This window comes from Hyposmocoma kahamanoa, unplaced genomic scaffold (assembly GCF_003589595.1).
Source record: "Hyposmocoma kahamanoa isolate Upper Pololo Valley unplaced genomic scaffold, ASM358959v1 67, whole genome shotgun sequence".
Classification (NCBI taxonomy): Eukaryota; Metazoa; Arthropoda; class Insecta; order Lepidoptera; family Cosmopterigidae; genus Hyposmocoma; species Hyposmocoma kahamanoa.
The window spans coordinates 7,582,573-7,601,503 of NW_020653855.1; the positions used below are offsets into that span (position 1 = coordinate 7,582,573).

General features: G+C 36.5%; 1 protein-coding gene across 1 annotated transcript in view; it reads left to right on the forward strand.

The window, feature by feature from the left end:
* Positions 1–18,931, forward strand: part of LOC113232166 — a 194,754-nt gene that overhangs the window by 152,618 nt on the left and 23,205 nt on the right. The window contains exons 14-24 of the mRNA XM_026466804.1: positions 17–106; positions 606–736; positions 2,637–2,765; positions 5,336–5,458; positions 6,935–7,062; positions 8,089–8,186; positions 11,147–11,263; positions 13,235–13,324; positions 16,671–16,795; positions 17,248–17,398; positions 18,713–18,860. Of these exons, the coding sequence (XP_026322589.1) occupies positions 17–106; positions 606–736; positions 2,637–2,765; positions 5,336–5,458; positions 6,935–7,062; positions 8,089–8,186; positions 11,147–11,263; positions 13,235–13,324; positions 16,671–16,795; positions 17,248–17,398; positions 18,713–18,860 (1,330 nt within the window). The remainder of the gene's footprint in view (positions 1–16; positions 107–605; positions 737–2,636; positions 2,766–5,335; positions 5,459–6,934; positions 7,063–8,088; positions 8,187–11,146; positions 11,264–13,234; positions 13,325–16,670; positions 16,796–17,247; positions 17,399–18,712; positions 18,861–18,931) is intronic.

The following is an 18,931-nucleotide window of genomic DNA, read 5'->3' on the forward strand; positions in this document are numbered from 1 at the left end:
TTTTTTGTTGTTTTAGGATCGCAACGTGCGTGTGTACAGTGCAGCACATGGCCGACATACGAAGACTTTCAGAGGCACTGTAGCTGAAGACGGTACGCTGATAAAAGTACGTATCCACAGAAAATAACTCGTATACACAACCTAATACCATCCGGTGCCTGCCTAGTCAAATGGCAAGACGGAGTCCCCGAACTGAAAATTTTTCCCTAGTGCAGGGCCATGTAACTGCCTCCGTGGCCGAAATGTTACAATGCCGGACTGCCACGCAGAGGTTCTAAGTAAGCCGTACCTGACGCCATACCAACTAAGCCACGGAACGAACCAGCGAACCTTGTGAAATTTTCTAGAGATCTTTGTTTTTGGTTTTTAACGACTTTTTACGCCGTAGCGCCATCTGTGAGAAATTTATGTCTTCACTCAGAGAGGTACCTTTGCCTCTACCATCGCTGGCTAGAGATGTTGCTTTAATAATTTATTTTTCAAGTTTTCATAGAATGTCGCGATGTTTTACTATCATGATACTCCATTATCTTTTTCTGAAGCTGCTCCACTAGTTTGTTAGAATTATTAATAAGAAAGATAATATAAAATTTTCATAATTTCAGGTGGCCCTCGACAACAGTGGTATCTACTTGGCGACTTCAAGCACGGACAAAATATTAAGCGTGTACGATTATTATTCGGGCGAATGCATGGCCACGATGTATGGACACTCGGAAATCGTCACTGGCCTTAGGTAAGAGTTTAATTATTAACCCAATCCTTTTTTGATACCCTGACGTAAAAATGAGTGAATAACTGTAGTGCGTTTCAATCCAAGAAAACAATAAACAGGTTACTGACCCGACCTTGGACAGTTTAGTGATGGCCAGTTGTACTGCCAATTACAAATCAAATTTATTAATTGAAGTAATTTATTTGTATACTTGACAGATAGTCGTGCAGTTTTAAAGTGTCGTGACTTGTATATTTAAATGAAGTTGTTCACACATAGAACAACACGATTAACTGTCTTTTACGACTTTTTTGACGTTATGACGACAGACTGTCGTGGGAAGAGCTAGAACGACAGTCGTCTAACGATAAATAAAATGTCACGATAAAAATGTGACGACAGATAATCGCAGCTTTAAACGATTCTGTCGTGCAAACGATAAGGCGGCTGCCGTGAACCGATAAATTGTCGTCACGATCTAGTGGAAACAGCTAGACACGACAGTCGTTCAAAGATAAAATAGACGTCCCCGACACAGTCACGATAGATAGTCGTGATATGGCAACAGGCTAGACGCGACAGTTGTTTAAAGATAAATAAAACGTTGCGACACAATGGGAACGCGCCCTTCGTTGGAATAACAGTTCTTTTTGCAATTTGCTGTTGGATACTAACAAAAAATATGTGATTCCGAAAATATGAGGTCCGCGCTAAAAAGTGTCCGAACTCATAGGGCGTTAAAATCGTATACAGAGTGTCATTCACGCTTTAGTCTTCGTTTGTTCGACTGACAGCGAAGCAAGCGAAATTAGACAGTACTGCGATGACATTACAATTTAAATTCAACGTTTTAGCTTTTTCATATTCCTTTACATGTCACTACGTTTAAATAGGTTGACTTGGGACATTTTTTTCGTGGTTTTTGTATTAGACCCGTCGTCCATTTATTTGTAAGTCAATGGATTCGACACTTAGAGTCGTATTCTAGAACTCTACTCAATGCTCAAGTCAGGATTTGAGTATGGTTTAAAGCACTCGAAATCATACTCAAGTCCCTGCCATTAGGGTCGTATTTCCAGTGCTTGTGTTTCCAGTGCAATCCTGAGTTGAGCATTGAGTAGAGTTCTAGAATACGACCCTGAGTGATGATATTTTCATACATAGAATTAGTACATGGTATACTTACGCTACTAGTGGTTTTTCTTACATGACTAATGAAAGTAAATTTAAAATATCCAAAACCTTAATTATAAATCTTCCTTCAAATCTCCACTTCAAACCTTACACTTAGATACTTGTGCGGTTGTGATTTGAAATATTCTATTTTCTAATCGATTACAAAAACTTTAATTAAACGAAACGAATGATTTTTTTTCTTACAGCACTGTGTAACCATGGACTATCCATACTTCTACATTTGAAAAATAATCTCACTTTTAACCGACTTCAAAAATGGAGGAGGTTTTCAATTTGACTGTATGTTTTTGTACATATATTACGCGATAAATCATTTGTGAACCGATTTTGAAGATTCTTTTTTTTTGTTGGAAAGAGGTTACCTCGCTATTGATCTCTTTTACATTTCAAGAAAATATTTCACCTCTAAGGGTGGTGAACTAGAGGATTAATCCGGTTTTGCTCGCTTTCCGGTAACCGATTTCAATGAAACTTGACCAGTAGATAAACATTTTTCAAATACGATTTCAAGATGTTATTCAAATTAATATTGTTGGAAAAATTGATGAGATATCTAGTCGAAATCTTCAAAATATACGTGAAAACACTTTCTTTTATTGGTATGTACAAAAGAAAATGTAGGATTTCCAGGGGATGCCTTCTCTGGTCAGAGGTTTAGTCTGAGGTGTAGTCATCCCTCTATGATGGATGCCACAAGTGGTTAATTAGAGATGTTTGTGCCCAGGTTCACCCCGGACTGCCAGCACCTGATCTCTGCGTCGGGCGACGGCTGTATCTTCGTCTGGCGCGTGCCGCACGACATGGTGGTCACCATGAGGGCGCGCCTGGCGCAGCAGGCCATTCGCCAGGGGAAGTGAGTCCTCCTGTTTTCATCACCCCTCTCTACATCGAGTATATAACCAGAAATAGAGACGAAATGTAATTTAATATTTGTTTGGAAACTATTCTGCCATATCATTACAATGCCAACTGCGCTCCGATTGGCTAGCCCGAATTCGAAACAATTGACGGGTGTCGTAAATTGTTTCACTTCAAAACGACCAGTTAACTTGAGCTTTGCTATAATGGACGAAAATTGCAAAATTACGTATTTAATATTTAATTTTGTACTTAGATGTTTTGCTGTTTTTCCCCACACCACCGAATGGAACAGCACGCCATTGTTAGAGATATTATCTTTATTACTATAAATAAAGAATATTTTTGGAATATACGGAGACTTACACACAGGTCAGTTGTTGGCGCTGTACTGTTTCAGTGCAAACGAGAGTTTATATTCATAAGTGATGTATCACTGATCAGTTACCAGGAATGTATGGCTCTTATTTCGTTTCAATTTCTGGTTATACAGGGTATAAATTTGAGACTGGGCCAGCTACCTTAATCGTTGTAGTTACAGGAAAACGGTTCTAAAAGACTAACCATGAATTTTGAAGATATTTTGATTGGCATTCACAGATTTTGAAAAAATGGTACAGTCAGCAAGATAAAAGGCAATTTTTACAAATCTTTTTTTTTTATGCCATTCGATCTGGTCTATTGATCCTTAAATAGTCTCTATGGGACCAACTGAGGTAAGAGTACTCGAAATGGCAAAAATAGCAAAAAATCTTTTACCACATATTTGAAATGAAAAGTTTTTGTTAGAAACGAAACTGACCACTACTCTACAATTAAGACTTAAGTAAAACCAAATTACAATCATATCACTATTTTTTAAATTTGAAACAGCTTTGTTTTGTTAATAGAGAATTGCCACTTTTAAGACGATTTTTAATCAAAATGTTCTCAAGTGTGGAAACAAATGAATTGGAATACACGGTCCTATCAAATGGCCACCGCGCAGTCCTGATCTGACGCCCGTTGATTTTTTCTTCGGGGCTTAGTAAAAAATTAAATTACATATAAAACTAAATACAATAGTGTTCAAGAATTGAAAGAAGCACTTACAGCAATTTTCAATAAAATCCAGAGTAGATTTTAGCCGCTACTTGCGGAAGAGAGTGAATCGTTGCATCCGACAAGGCAATTACTTCGAGCACTTACTATCATAGACTTTATATGTAATCTTGCTTTTCGTTATTGTTTTTATTTTGAAATACATAATACGTTGTCAATTTCTTAGTTTCCTTAACTACCTAGAATAACTGATTACTAAATAGGTCCCTACAAAATGTATGGTAAAAAGATCTTTGCGATTTCTGACATTTAGAGTACTCTTATCTCAGTTGGTCCCATAGAGACTATTGATCCTTACCAGAGACCGAATAGAATCGCATAAAAAAGTTTTGTAAAAATTGCCTTTTATCTTGCTGACTATACCATTTTTTCAAAATATGTGAATGCCAATCAAAATATCTTCAAAATTCGTGGATAGTCTTCTAGAACCGTTTTCCTGTAACTACAACGATTAAGGTAGCTGGCCTTGCTGCTCCGTCTCAAATTTGTGTATTGTATACTCGATGGGTCTATATTTAAGTCCCTGAACACAAGTTGGCCGATGTAGAGCCAAGATAGTGAATTGGGGATATATCAATCCGATTCAAAACCATTGCACTTGCGGATACCCCACACAAAGTATGATTCACCTGTTCTTGTGCTAATAGCAACAGAAAGGGGCAAAAGTGGCTGCTTATTGGACCAAAGAAATTTAACATCGGTTTAATCCAGCAGGCTTAGCATGAGCCCGAAGACAAAAGTTATCTCTTCCTCGAACTATCAATTTTCTCTCGAAAATCTCGAGATTTCGATAGAAGAAGAGATAACCTTTGTCGTGCTTTGCTTTTTGACAAAACTCGCACTGATCTTGACTTTTACACAAGTTATAGTTATCTCAATACCTAGGTAAAAGATGATTGTTACGTTCGTATATCAAAATGGTTGTTTCTTTTTATGTTTGTTTTCACTATCAATTTAAATTTCTGTTTTGTGTCTGTTGTTTTGTCTTTAGATAGAAAAGGAAATAACTTTGATATACCTATCTATGTTATTAGTTTTGTCTTTGAATCGATAAGATAAAAGGAGGACCTTTTCATAAATTCGCACAATGCCAACCACTGAACCTGAGTAGATTATACCAGCTAATGCAGCCGGTTTTGAAGGGTCAGGGTGGTGTTGAAAATACAGGCACATGGAACTTGTCAACTTATGACTTAGCGTGTCGGGCGCAGTGGCAGTGCCGCAATTGTTATGGACAGACGTGTAGCTTACTTGCGCTTGCGGCACACGACTTGTTCGTCCCGTCACTTGATATTATAAAAAAAGTATACCATAATCTTCTGCGCATCCCTCCAAATTTGTTTGAACGACAGACGCCTGCGTAGAGTTTAATTTTAATTGTATATTACAATTAACAACTTATAAACCCCCTAAGTAGAGAGCAGTGGTCACAATTATTTTAATAATTCGCCATCTTGTGTCCAGGAAAGCACCGTCTACAAACGGCATGTCAGGTCTTGACAGCGAATCGGATTCTCACTTTGGTTCGCCGCCACGAGAAATACCCGACGATACCAAATCTTTGACACCTGTTGGACCTGATTATACGTGAGTTTTTAATTTTCTTCTATTTAGAATAGAATACGTTTATTTGCCAGAATACAATAATTCTACAACACACGTTGAAGCAGTTTTTCTTATAAATCACTCTATGGCAATGAGGTTGGTACAAAAGATTCATAATTTTTGCTCTAGTCTGCCTTTGATTAATTTCTCCTCGTCTTTTGAAATATTGAGGATTAGTTTTGACAAATACATAGATATCCCTAATGTACATGCAAAGGCAGAATGTTTTGTTTTTTGAATAACGGTTTAAGAGCTAATTTTGTGTGGTTTTTTCTTCCCTTCTGGTTTTTTGTACCTCCTTTTAAGACTTCACATAACTACAAAAACTACAGACCGCTAACACAAAAAATAGCAACACTGTTGCGAAAAGTAAAATACATTAATTATACTGACACTATGCCAGCATACAAATTATAGTATTTTGTTTAAGGACGGTAAATAAGAAATTACTAACGAGGGTCAATTAGAAGCCCGAAGCTAAAGTCTGAGGGTTTTACTAATTCGAGTTTTGTATTTTTTTACTGTCCGTGATACATACAATGTTTTTCATCACATTTGCGAGGAAATAAATACAATATGAATATGATTCACAACAAAACAAGTATGGATTTGGTAAATTGCGGGAATATGTTTTTTTCTTTTGTTTTAATTCTTCTATGGATAATACAATTCCAACTAAAATGTCGTAAAAAGCAAACAAGCATGCTGCCATGATGGGCTGTAAAAAAAATTGCTAAGCTTTTAAGCAGAAAATAATAAAAATCAATTATAAGAAATTCTTAATAATAAGTATTTAAGTAAAATGTGGCTGAATAGCAATTAAATTTCTGTTTAGATAACATTTTAAGCGAATGTTTTAATTTTGAACTTAAGTAACCTCCTTGCTTGAACTTGAACCTGACCTATGTAAGGAAGTATGTCGTGTTATAAATTAAAAAATCTCCTTACCAACCATGGAAAGAAAGAAGGGCCCAGGGTTTTATTTGGGGCATTACAGTTAAGTTAGCCACCATGCAATCATACCATTTACGAGGAAGTGTGATGAAAAATAAGTAAATTTATTTCTGCCGCCAAGGAATGACGAAAACGTTTATGCGTTCTGGTTTTGAAGGGTTAAAGGTGCTGGTGAAATTATAGGCGCATTGTGTTTTCAAATGTATGTCTCAAGGTGACGGGTACAGTGGCACCCAGATCTTTGGGATTTAAAACTCTGAGCGGCACTACAATTATGACAAGCGTGTCGCTTACCACCAGGCGCACGATTTGTTCGTCCCGTCACTTTGTATTATAAAAAAAGTTAGCTAATTATTATGTCTGACAACACCATTCATCAATATACAAATAAATACTTTGAATCTACAAACTAAAAATATTTGAATATTCTAGTAGAGTAGAACTGCAGTACAGCTGGGTTTGCGCAAGTCCAGCTCTATTGTTTGCTCTGTTTATTATCGACAGGCTGCGCATAGGCCTGCTGCCGTCGTGGGCGAAGAAAAGCCTCGGCGACACGCTGGCGCCACCCGACACGACGGCGCCCGACCCGCCCGCCAGGGGCAAGTGGGCCACCAGGATACAGCCGGCACCGGGTATGTCCCTTTATTCGATCAACCGACCGTACGTCGCGGATATTTTGGGTCACTTTCACAATAAAGCATTTGGGATTAGATTAATATAAATATTATTACATTTAAGCAATAACTTCTATAGTAAATCTCCTGTCGATATTCCAAATTTTACATTTACGAGGTTTATCGAGGTCCCAGGTTCGATTCCCGGGCTGGGAGAAATATTTGTATGGCCTACATTTATTTCTCTCGTGAGTTTGGGTGTAATTTGTGGTTGTCTATGTGTGTGTCCATGGCACCCGCGACACAGGGTTTCCCTAGTGCGGGGCTATGTTGAGTGTGAGCGTTATTATTATATTATTATTATTATAATTCTGCTGCCGTTAGTTGAAAGGGCTTGTAACAAAAACTTAAAATCGAGAAAATAATGTTTGAAGAAATGAGATTAAAAAATATCTACTTTTCTTTTGCGGTAACATCATACCTTATCCACGTATACAGTATACACAAACAGGTCCTCGATATACACAGGTTATAAAGACGTTATAAGAATGCATTATGTTACGAGATGTTACAGAATGCATTTTGTTAGAGGCATTACAAGGCTTTCTTGTCCATGTAATTTCAGTTCTATTTGCCCCAAATTTTTCAGTCAGGCTTAAATAGAAAAAAAAATGTAGTAGATAACCGACTTGTTGCCGTTCCGTCAATACACGGGGCGCGGTGCGGTATAGTACCTTTCTCGTTACTTTTTTCTTCACTGCTTTGGTAAAAGATTAGTTATCTACTGCTTTTTTTTACTTCAAAATGTAACTTCGACTTCCTAGGTCAGTGGCTTTGACTTACGATGCAGTAGAACCATTTCCGTAAGGCTGAATTCGAAAAAGTAATTGATTAATATATTTTGGAGATTTTGACAAATGTATGTCGCTCCTTGTAGCTATATGTATACATGTGTCTATGTATAAGGAACACCTTTTTCCGGCCATTGGTGCTCACGAAAGCAGAGCGAGAGCTGGGGCTTATGTTTGAAATGTTTGTTTTTAGAAAAACGTGTCGATTCCGATGGGTCCAAGGACAGTTCTTTGGACAGTGGTACAGATACAAGGTACATCGAGAAACGGAGAGAACAAACTACTAAACAGGTATGTATTATATAAAATGTATACGTGTTTAAAAGGGAAATAATTGGGTCTTGTGTATAGTTTGTGAATACTGTTTCTGTTTATTTGGAAAACGGATTTACTTCAAAACAATGTCTAAATTTAAAAATTCTATCGGTGTTACTCCATTCCCAAGTTTAATATAAACTAATTGCCAAGTATAAAAATATTCGTCGATGCGTGCAAACAATAATTAATTTTAATTTAGGTTTAGTACGTTCCGATATGAGTAAGACAGGAAAACTTTAGTTCTTGCACATTTTTACAATGGTAAACTCCCATAGAAATTTTGTTGGCGTAATTTGTATGCCTCTGTTTATGAAAAACATGTGAAAATGTAGAGTTGAAATTCCTGAACCAATTTTGTTTTGGGTTTACTATTCTGAGAAGACTGGAATTAAATATATTCCAGTTTGAAATTTTGGAGGTAATGTGTTACGTAATTGAATAAAATATATTCGATGAGATTCGATTATATTAAAATAAACTTCAGAAGCCTTAAACACAGTTAATAGAAGCTGAATGGTGCCATGGGTTTATGACCTGACGAAAGTTCAGAGGAAATGATTTTTTTTACTGGTATGGTCAAAAGACATAAAGTTAAGCCATAACAAAAAAATTGAGTTAATTAATACATACCACAGAGCTCATATTTGTTATCGGTTTCGGATACAACAGTTTGACGTTCGATTCGGGTGTTGTGAATAAGGGTCGAAACACAAAACTGAGATGAGACGGCGCGTCACAGAAATCTACGAGCTCGCACGCGTCGCAAGAATTTGCGAATTGCTCCGCATCGCGCATTCCTGCGATGTTAATCTTGTTTGTGTTTTATTCCTATACTTTCTTATAATACCAGCAGTGCAACACTCTTCGCTTGTCGCTACCTTTTTTTATAAAATACGTTCAGTACGGTTGACGATCATCGAAGGAATGGTTACCGAAACCGTGGCAGTGAGATGCCTTGCCGCACGTAATCATCGCAGCAATTCGCGTCGCAGTTTTTTTGCGTCGCAGTTTTTTTGTGTTGCGAATTCGTGTCGCGATTCGTAGTTATGTGTTTCGACCCTAAAAATGAAAAGAAATCGTACGATGTCAAATCGAATCGGTCGACGACTGAGTTATCGTAAGGTTCTGAATCGACCCCCTGGCCCTAAAGAATAAAATGTTTTCTCGTTCATTGTTGTTATTACGTCATGTTTGGAGAATCTCCAACTCCTAACATCCTTATTATGTCATGTTTGGAGAATCTCCAACTCGTAACATCCTTATTATGTCATGTTTGGAGAATCTCCAACTCCTAACATCCTTATTATGTCATGTTTGGAGAATCTCCAACTCTTAACATCCTTATTATGTCATGTTTGGAGAATCTCCAACTCCTAACATCCTTATTATGTCATGTTTGGAGAATCTCCAACTCCTAACACCCTTATTATGTCATGTTTGGAGAATCTCCAACTACTAACATCCTCCTATGTCTTTAACCTAGTTTACGGGTTGAAAACTTATATTTTAACTTTAATTGTGTTGTGTAGTCCATTGTTTAACTAATGGTGTAACATGTTTTTGTGTATGTACGAAGTAAATAAATTTGATTTGTTTTTGTTTAGTTTATAGGAACTACTCCATAACAGGAACACGTGGACCATTTTGGACTAAAATGAATCTTCGTGTATAATTTATTATTTTATTTGATAGTCTGTCTATACTATGTAATGCTATGTCAATAATTAAAAGTTAAGAATGTAATTTAGACATTGTTTTGTAATTATTTTTATGGTCTGAGGGATAAATAATGTTGTTGAAATGTATTTTTTGTGTCAAATTTTTTACTGTCAATAATCCATTTCGGTTTTGGGTTTTCTTTCTCTGTGGTTTCTGGTTTTACATTGGTGACGGTTTTAAAAAAAAAATCTTTTCCCAGGGACCCTTTTTCCTGTCACGCGGGTATTGCTCCGCATTCGTTTTGGTGCTTAATTAAAGAATTTGATAAATATCTGTTGTGCGTGGGTTGGACTTTCGCGGCCCTTATTGGGATACTCGTTACAATAACTAAGCATACATTAACTGTACCAGCGCGACAGTCAAGCTATATGACCGTACGCGCCGAATACGAGCAAGTTGGGTGGTTCGTTTTAAGAAGAGAGGTAGAAGTGGACTGTAGGCGAAAGGGATGTCTGGAGAGGGACGGATCAGTAGGTAAATGGAGTGCTGAACGACTGAACTATGCTACACTGACCCTGGGTGGTTTTCGTGTTCGTACGTTTTTAGTAGCAGTAGAGTTCCTTGTGAAAGAGTTCGTCCAGGGAAGTACTGCCACCTTAGGTATTTCGGCCGCCAAGCAGTAGACGTGACGCTTAAGTAGCTTACCATCAGACGCACGACTTGTTCGCCCCGTCACTTAACAATCATAATCAGTACCGAGTACGCGAAAACGGATTCATCCTCTAATTTGCCACCCTTAGAGGTGTAATATTGTCCTCAAATTTAAACGGGACCAAAGGATCATCGAAATCGGTTCTCAATATCCGGAGTTATCGCGTAAAATACGGACAAAAAAATGTGGTCGAATTGAAAACCATTTGCCTGGAAAAAGGCTATTAAAATTGCAGATATCATTCCTGTCAAGGAAGGAATAATACTATCGATTTCTAGATTTATTTCGCTCTTGTATAAATCTGTTGTTATTTATTATCTGTGTTTTTCCGCGGACGGCCACGTCACCAAACGCATCTCGTGTCTAAACACCACGATTGACAATAAAAGTGTGTACAAAAACTTTGAATACGGTCAATACGCCGAAATGATATGAGTACCAATTAGGAAGCAATATCCGATTGACAGGAATGTAACTTCACACTTAACTATGCAACTTTTAACTAAACATTTATTTTATTTATTTTTTGTAACATTTTATGGATTTTATTGTAATACACCAGAGGCCGAGGTCTCTCAACCTTGCGCAGCTCCCGCGCGTCGAGGCGCTGTTCCGCAATTTTGACGCAACTTTGAAACAAACATACGACATACTTTCAATTTCTCCTAGAGTCGAGAAGGTTTATTTCTTTTATTTGCATCACTTTTATTTTTGCTTGTTTATTGTTAAGCTTTTCGTATCAATTTGCGACGCCATCTTGTTTTCATGGCAGCCATTTTGTGATTTGTAGCTATACTGTTTTTGTATTCGTCTCGAGCTACTTTGTGTTTTATGACAGCCATTTTGCTTTTTTAAAGCTGCATGTCATGAGTAAAAAAATAACAGTTAATTACTACACAATGTTAATTACTACGTAATTCTAGTATAAACCGATCTCGTCAAATCTAGTCTCAGCTTATACTGGATCTTATTATCGACTCTGGCAGTGCGGACTTATGAATTACATAAGACTGGTACATGGTTATTTTTGCATATATACAGGGTGTAAACATTGAGTGTTATCGTGCTAGTATTATATATAGCACTTTATAGAGACAAAGAAGAACACCAAACCTATATTGTTCAATGGATAGCTCAATGTAATCAAGATTGATTTATGCATTTGTATCAAAAAGGAAATAGAATACTCTGTACAATAGAATACAACTGTCGCTCATACCATGTGTTCAATTTTGGGAATTCTACTGCTATGTGTAGAATTCCCAGTATGTGTATATATCGAGATAACGACAGCTGGATCTAATGGGAATTGAAAAACAGTATAGACCCACTGCTAATACTGGCCACTTAGCACTGAGAAGACAAAACAGAATGAGAAAATCTATACTATATTTATATTGAATATATGAGAAGATGATATGATTTGCTTTTCGAGTTTATTTATTTACATATTTTACATACTTACATTATTTATTTACTTTCTTACACGGCCAATCAAAGAGTAGGCTTCTTCTGTATATTAAACGAAATTTACAAACAACTTTTTTAAAGGTTTGGACACAAATTCTAACACCCTGTATATGACTCATGTTATGTTGTAATGTGTATGCCTTCACGTGAATGTACGCTTTTAAATCATACAATAATCATCTTGAGCATGCTTTTTTACCATCAAATTCACTAGCGCGTAGTAATATTAGTTATTTCTTTTGTAAATGTTGTACGGTGGATCACGGGTATACAGTCCCCTCCTGATTAATTGTCGTAATCGGCGATTTGTTATGGTCATTTTTCGTTTTTAAATTTAAATTAATTAAGCAGTGGTTTGACCTAATGCAGAGGCCGTGGGCTTGTCAACTTATGTCTCAGGGTGACGGGCACAGTGGCAGTGCACCTAAGACCTTTGCGATTTAAAGCTCTGAGTGGCACTGCAACTGTTATGGACAGGCGTGTAGCTTACCATCAGGGGTATGACTTGTTAGTCCCGTGGATATGGATTATATAGACAAAGGCTTGAAATTAATAAGTAATAACTGAGATAATAAGTGAGAATGTTTTCGATTTCAAAAATTCTGAAAGATCGCTTGTTTAATTTAAATTCAAAATGTTTATTATCGGACAACAGGGTCCATTGGTATTAGTAAAATAGAGAAAAGACTTGTAAACTATTTGTAGGAAATTAATATATTACTAAACATATATTACAAAATATATTACATAAAATCTAAAATGTCAAGTCCTTACGAGGCATCTCGTGCGGAAATAATTAAGTTACGAGTACGACAAAAATATCAGATACGGCGCTTAGTAAGGAGAGGCGTTATCTGTTTACAAACAATCCCATTAAAAATTGAACGCAGAGCTTAAATTTGCAATTTCCAAATGTGACACTAGTGCACTTCCGTATACCACCGTACATTGCCGTAGTTAATTTCAAATCCGACCAAAAATAAAAAAAATCTGTGCCATATTGCTGAATATTATAACTATTTTATATAATAATAACTATTTTCTCTTGCGAACAAGACATGCAAAGCAAATTTTCTATTATTTCTGGTCAGGTTTTGAGACACTTAATAAATAAAAGAACATATTCCTTATTGGCACATTTTATTATTTTTAATTTTTGTTTTTTTTTTTACCAACTTAGGTGACAATAAATCTGTCAAAAACTGGCTTGTCAGATGGACGGACACGGCATCACACTGACGACTCTTCGTTGGGAAGTTTTAAATACGAGGTTATTTTATTGCTTTTTTGTTTTTCTTTTCAGCCACTGATTTTTATACTGCTTGTTACCTTGTTTATACCTTGCGTTCAGATTGAGTTGTTAAATTTTATTTTTAAACTCGTTCGCCATGTTTTTTTTGAAGTCATATCGGTGCTGCTCAATCTAAAATTGACCCTTTTTTGACTTATCATTGTGATTGGGTTCCAGACTTTTAATTGATTAGAACAATGAAATGTCAACATTGGGATGATCTACGATTCGTCAACATAGAGCGGCTGACGCTTCTCAGTTTTTTTAAGCGATCTCTATGATGAATCAGATGCTTTTGCGCTAGGCCACTATTCTAGAAAACCATCGATATGCAGATATCGGATTGAGATGGGTATATCTACCTAAAAGACTTGTACCGAATTAGGTTTACCTATTAACTTACCTTACCTATTTCTGCCGTCAAGCAGTAATGTCAGCATTACTGTGTTCCGGTTTTGAAGGGTAAGGGTGCTGGTAAAATTACAACTGATGGGACTTGTCAACTTATGTCTCAGGGTGACGGGCACAGTGGGAGTGCCCCTAAGACCTTTGCGATTTAAAGCTCTGAGTGACACTGTAATTGTCATGTACAGGCGTGTAGCTTACAAAAAATTTATAAAAAAAAAGGATGGAGGTTGATACTTTATTCTTAGACCAACCAGACTCAACTTTTTTCCAAGATATAAGCTTGAAATGAAGAGTTTAGCAGAATAATAATAAAAAAATTGTGACCTGCATTTTTATTGATTTTTAAACAAAAGCGTGGTAGACATGTTTAAATTCAAAAAGCACCAACACTTAAATGCTAGATAATCAAAAACTTGATTACAATTCGTTAATTTGATTGGAGCATTAATGACATTGACATCTGATCTGTGATATATTTTTCATGGCATTAGCCACTAGCCCATTAGCCAAAAATTTGCATAAAAATCCGTCCCGTCTAGTGGGTTTCCGTTTCGTTTTACGTTACATAGTATTAAGAATCCTTAAGAATTTTCTGGAAATTGCAGGTAAAAAAAAAAATTGTTTTTAATTCAACATTTCTAGATTTTGAAAGCTCTTTACAAGAAAACAACTGTCAGCCCCGTTAAATTTTCCATTTATTTTAGTACCACTAACGGAACAATTCTTTTAAAGTATTCTTCTTATCGTATTGATGGCATACACAATAATGCTTGGCATGGTGGTGAGAGGGTTTGCCAATTGCCCCGGTACTAGCCGATTGTTGCTCAGTTTGCGCCACGCGTACAAGAAAGGGACGGTCGGTCGTACGGTGAGGTTCTTTTCGAGCACACCATTAAACCACAGAACAAAAAGTAACGAGAGTAGCTTTGGATTTAGATAGCGCACCACGCCCCGCACATTGAACGACAACAAGGCTTATAATGGTCAGCTCCAATCGGTTTGAGTGAGCATGAGACTTGTTGAGCGTGAGTTCCGGTTGACCCGATGCTGCGTGTAAAATTTATGAGCAAGAAGATAAAAGGGCGCCTTACACACAACTAAAACAAGTTTCAATTAGAAATAACCAGATGTTTTAAGTTTAAAGCAATAAAAAGTATGTACTTTAAGATTATTATAAAGTTACATTACAAAGTACTAAGATTTAAAATTTCCCGAGGTTACATTTCGGCGTGCCGTTTTCGCGCCAAGACGGCTTTATGTATTATTTGAATATAGTTTTCATTTATTAATTACGAAACTTGTACGTTAATATATAACATCATTTACTATTTATAATGGTCGTGAATTGTGTTGTATACGGCTGTTTATCATCATTTAAACGGGATTAAGATTATATTAATAGAATTCTATTAGACGTAGATAACAGATTCATATTCGCATAGCGAAAATTCCGAAAATTCTAATGAATTTTCGCTATGCTGCCGCTCTGACCACGTAATGACCACCTGACTAGATATGGGCGTTTAAATGAAAAACACTTAAAAAATTCTGCTTTTTAAAATAAGCGCATAAGCACGTTTTTCATTTTATTATTTCGTCAGTTCTATAGATACTCAATAATTCCCATTTTTACAACGTGCCTAAGTCTCAAGTAGCGCCATCTATGTTTCCTAAACAAATTAATTCAACATAACGTTGCAAGCTTTTTTAAACATAAAGTCTATGCGCTTAAACGTTTTTCTAAACGACTTTTTAATCGTCAAACTAAACAGCGTTTAAGTGAAAAGCGCTTTTACAAGCACGCTTTTTAAACGTAAGTTTTAACGTTAAAAAAATAAGCAGTTTCCATTTCAACGGTTAACAACTACTAAAAGTTAAACAACTTATGTTTTTAAACGCTTTTAAACGCCAATGAACAAAATGTTAATATAATAATGTTATGCATTGACTTACAATTATATGGACGTCGGGTCTGCGCTAAAAAGTGTCCGAACTTATAGGGCGTTAAAATAGTATACAGAGCGTCATTCACGCTTTAGTCTTCGTTTGTTCGCCTGACAGCGAAGCAAGCAAAATTAGACAGTACTGCGATGACATTACAATTTAAATTCAACGTTTTAGCTTTTTCATATTCCTTTACATGTCACTACGTTTAAATAGGTTGACTTAGGACATTTTTTTCGTGGTTTTTGTATTAGACCCGTCGTCCATTTATTTGTAAGTCAATTATGTTATGTCATAAATAAAAATATAACTCTTTCTTTTTTTACAAAAAGACTTACTTATCTTAAAACCTTCAGTGGTCTACTCTTGCGTTTCGCTATCAACACAACAACGTTGCAAGCTTTTTTTTAACATAAAAGTCTAAACGTTTTCTAAACGATTTTGTTAGCATCAAACTAAAAAGCGTTTCAAAAAGCACGCTGTTTTTAAAAAAGCATAACGTTTAAACGTTAACAAAAATAAGCAATTTTTCCCATCTCTACACCTGACCTTGCTGTATGTAGTAGTAGTAGTACTTAAATAACTTTCGACGGTTGTATGGAGTGTCCGGGGTGTGAACTACACTTAAAGTAATATACATATGACAATTCATTCCATACTCGTGAAGTAAGGCGGAAATCTGTGGTACCTGAAACTCAAAGTGCATGGACATTGAAATTTTTGCTATCATTTTGACAACTTCGATGGCCCAACTGTTTGCACTGTGGACGCGGATGAATAGATCCCGGGTTCGATTCCTGGTAGGACCTCTGGGAAATGACCTTTTCTGAATTGGTTCTTGTCGGGGTGTTCGGTTTAGTGCCCGTTGCTCTTTTACTCATTGCACTAGGAAACCAGGTTGTCTGGTACATTATTATTATATATATTTTTGGAACACCCTGTATAAGGTTTATTAACAACATTTTTTTTACAGGACCAAGAATCGACAGAACACGATGGTGACATTGAAGACATATCCGACGGGGAACGAACATCGTCGTCTGAAAGAGGCAACCGACCTACTTACTATCCAGGAAATAACGATGACCACACACACGGGTGAGTTTAGGTTCTATCTGAAAAATCTAAAATGATGAAATTAATGTCGTTTTATTAACATTATTAAGTTGTACTCCAATAATTTACAGGTAGCGTTTATTTATTGCATCAATACCGTGTATTGCAATTTACATCTGTATTTCCTTGCATCGTCCAACTTGCATTTACATTCTGCAGCGCAGCGTATGCTAAAGGCATCAAGACATCTACTTTGTTATAATTATTAATAAACCAAACACTAAGAAAAAATCTTTCGATCCGCCTGGATTCGAACCACCGTCTTCTAGCAAATCGAGCTTGACGCTACGCCAACTAAACCACGGAAAGAACCAACGGACCTTAAAAATTTTTCTATATGCTTGTTGCAGATCCTTGTTTTTGGTTTTTAACGACTTTTTTACCATAACGCCACCTTTTCAGCTACATTTTTATCTAATTATATTCATTTACAGCGAATTCATGGTGAACGCAATGGACGCAGAGGAGCTGCGGCAATCGATTCGTCGCTCGAAAAGATGGAAGAACGAATCGCCAAGATTGGAACTACCTCTCACCGCTGGCACCTCGCTCAGCGGGTCGGGACATGATTCTGACGATGACGAGGTACTGATGCTCATTGTCTTTGGCATTTGACACTTTTGTTCAAAATTTTCACCCATGGGCGCTGTGCGTTTATTTAAATTCATCTTTATTTCATAATTAAATAAATTACACTTCAAATTGTCATATTAACTTATGGACTATATAACCAGAAAGAGAGACGAAATAAGGGTCATACATTCTTGGTAACTCATCAGTGATACATCACTTATAAATATCAACTCTCGTTTGCGCTGAAATATTGACAGCGCCAACTACTGACCTGTGTGTACGTCTTCGTATATTCCAAGAATATTCTGTATTTAGTGTAATAAAGATAATGTCTCTGACAATGGGGGGCTGTTCCATTCGGTAGTGTGGGGAAAACAGTAAAACATCTAATTACAAAACAAACGGAATCACATTTCATCGGTAATTAAATATTAGATTTGTAATTTTGCAATTTTCGTACATTATAGCAAAGCTCAGGTTAATTGGTCGATTTGAAGAGAAACAATCGACGACACCCATTGTTTTGAATTGTGAAAGTAATGATATGGCAGAATAGTTTTCAAACAAATTAAATGACATTTCGTCTCTACTTCTGGTTATATACTCGATGTATTAACTAAACTCTACTGCTCATTCGTAAGGCAGATTCCCTTGAGAAAAATAAGCTACAAACTATAGGGGTTGCTCTTTGTAAATATACATTTAAATACAATATTTAAAATTTATAATATTTATTTCAAACATCTTAGATTGAGAATACCTGGAAGAGCTAAATGGCTCACTACCACGGATTTTTGTCATCCAAGTTGTATAACAAGTCTAGTATTCCGTATAACAAGTAAAATTAGAGTTATTGTAGGAAATGAAGCTGTTTGTCCGGATTTAAATCGCGTATATTTGTTTTTTCAAACAAATCAACATTTCAGCCAACCGTGACCATGGGCCCTGTACGGGGCCCGAAATGTTGCTTTGTTTCAAAAAACAAATATACGCGATTTAAATCCGGAAAAATAGTTTCATTTCTTATGTGTAAGTAACAATTGCGAAAACCTAAGAACTCGATAAGAGTTTTTTTTTCTTAAAAAATTAGTCCTATAATATTTTCCAAATGCGTTTTACCTTTCCAGCATCGAAATGTTCATTTACAAAAAGCAACCCCTAGAGTTTCTTATCCATTCTTCCATGGGAATCTGCCTTACGAATCAGTAGTAGAGTTTAAACAATTTGAAGTGTGATGAAGACATCTTCAATTTGAAATCGCAAAAAAAAACGGCCCAGATAGAATATCTAAAAGGTTTATTATACAGCTTCTGCTTTTACTAATAGGTGTCAACGCCTTCTGGTGACAATGCAGAAAGAAATCCTCTTTCTGGCTCATGCGAGAGTATCGACCATGCTGGCCGGCGCGAAATGTACATCAAATCAGCGTTCGACAGCTTAAGTGGTGCTGATATTGACAGCACTAATACCGCAAGTGAGTTTTTTTATGATTTCAAGTGATAGGACGAACAAGTCACGCGCCTGGTGGTAAGCGACACGCCTATC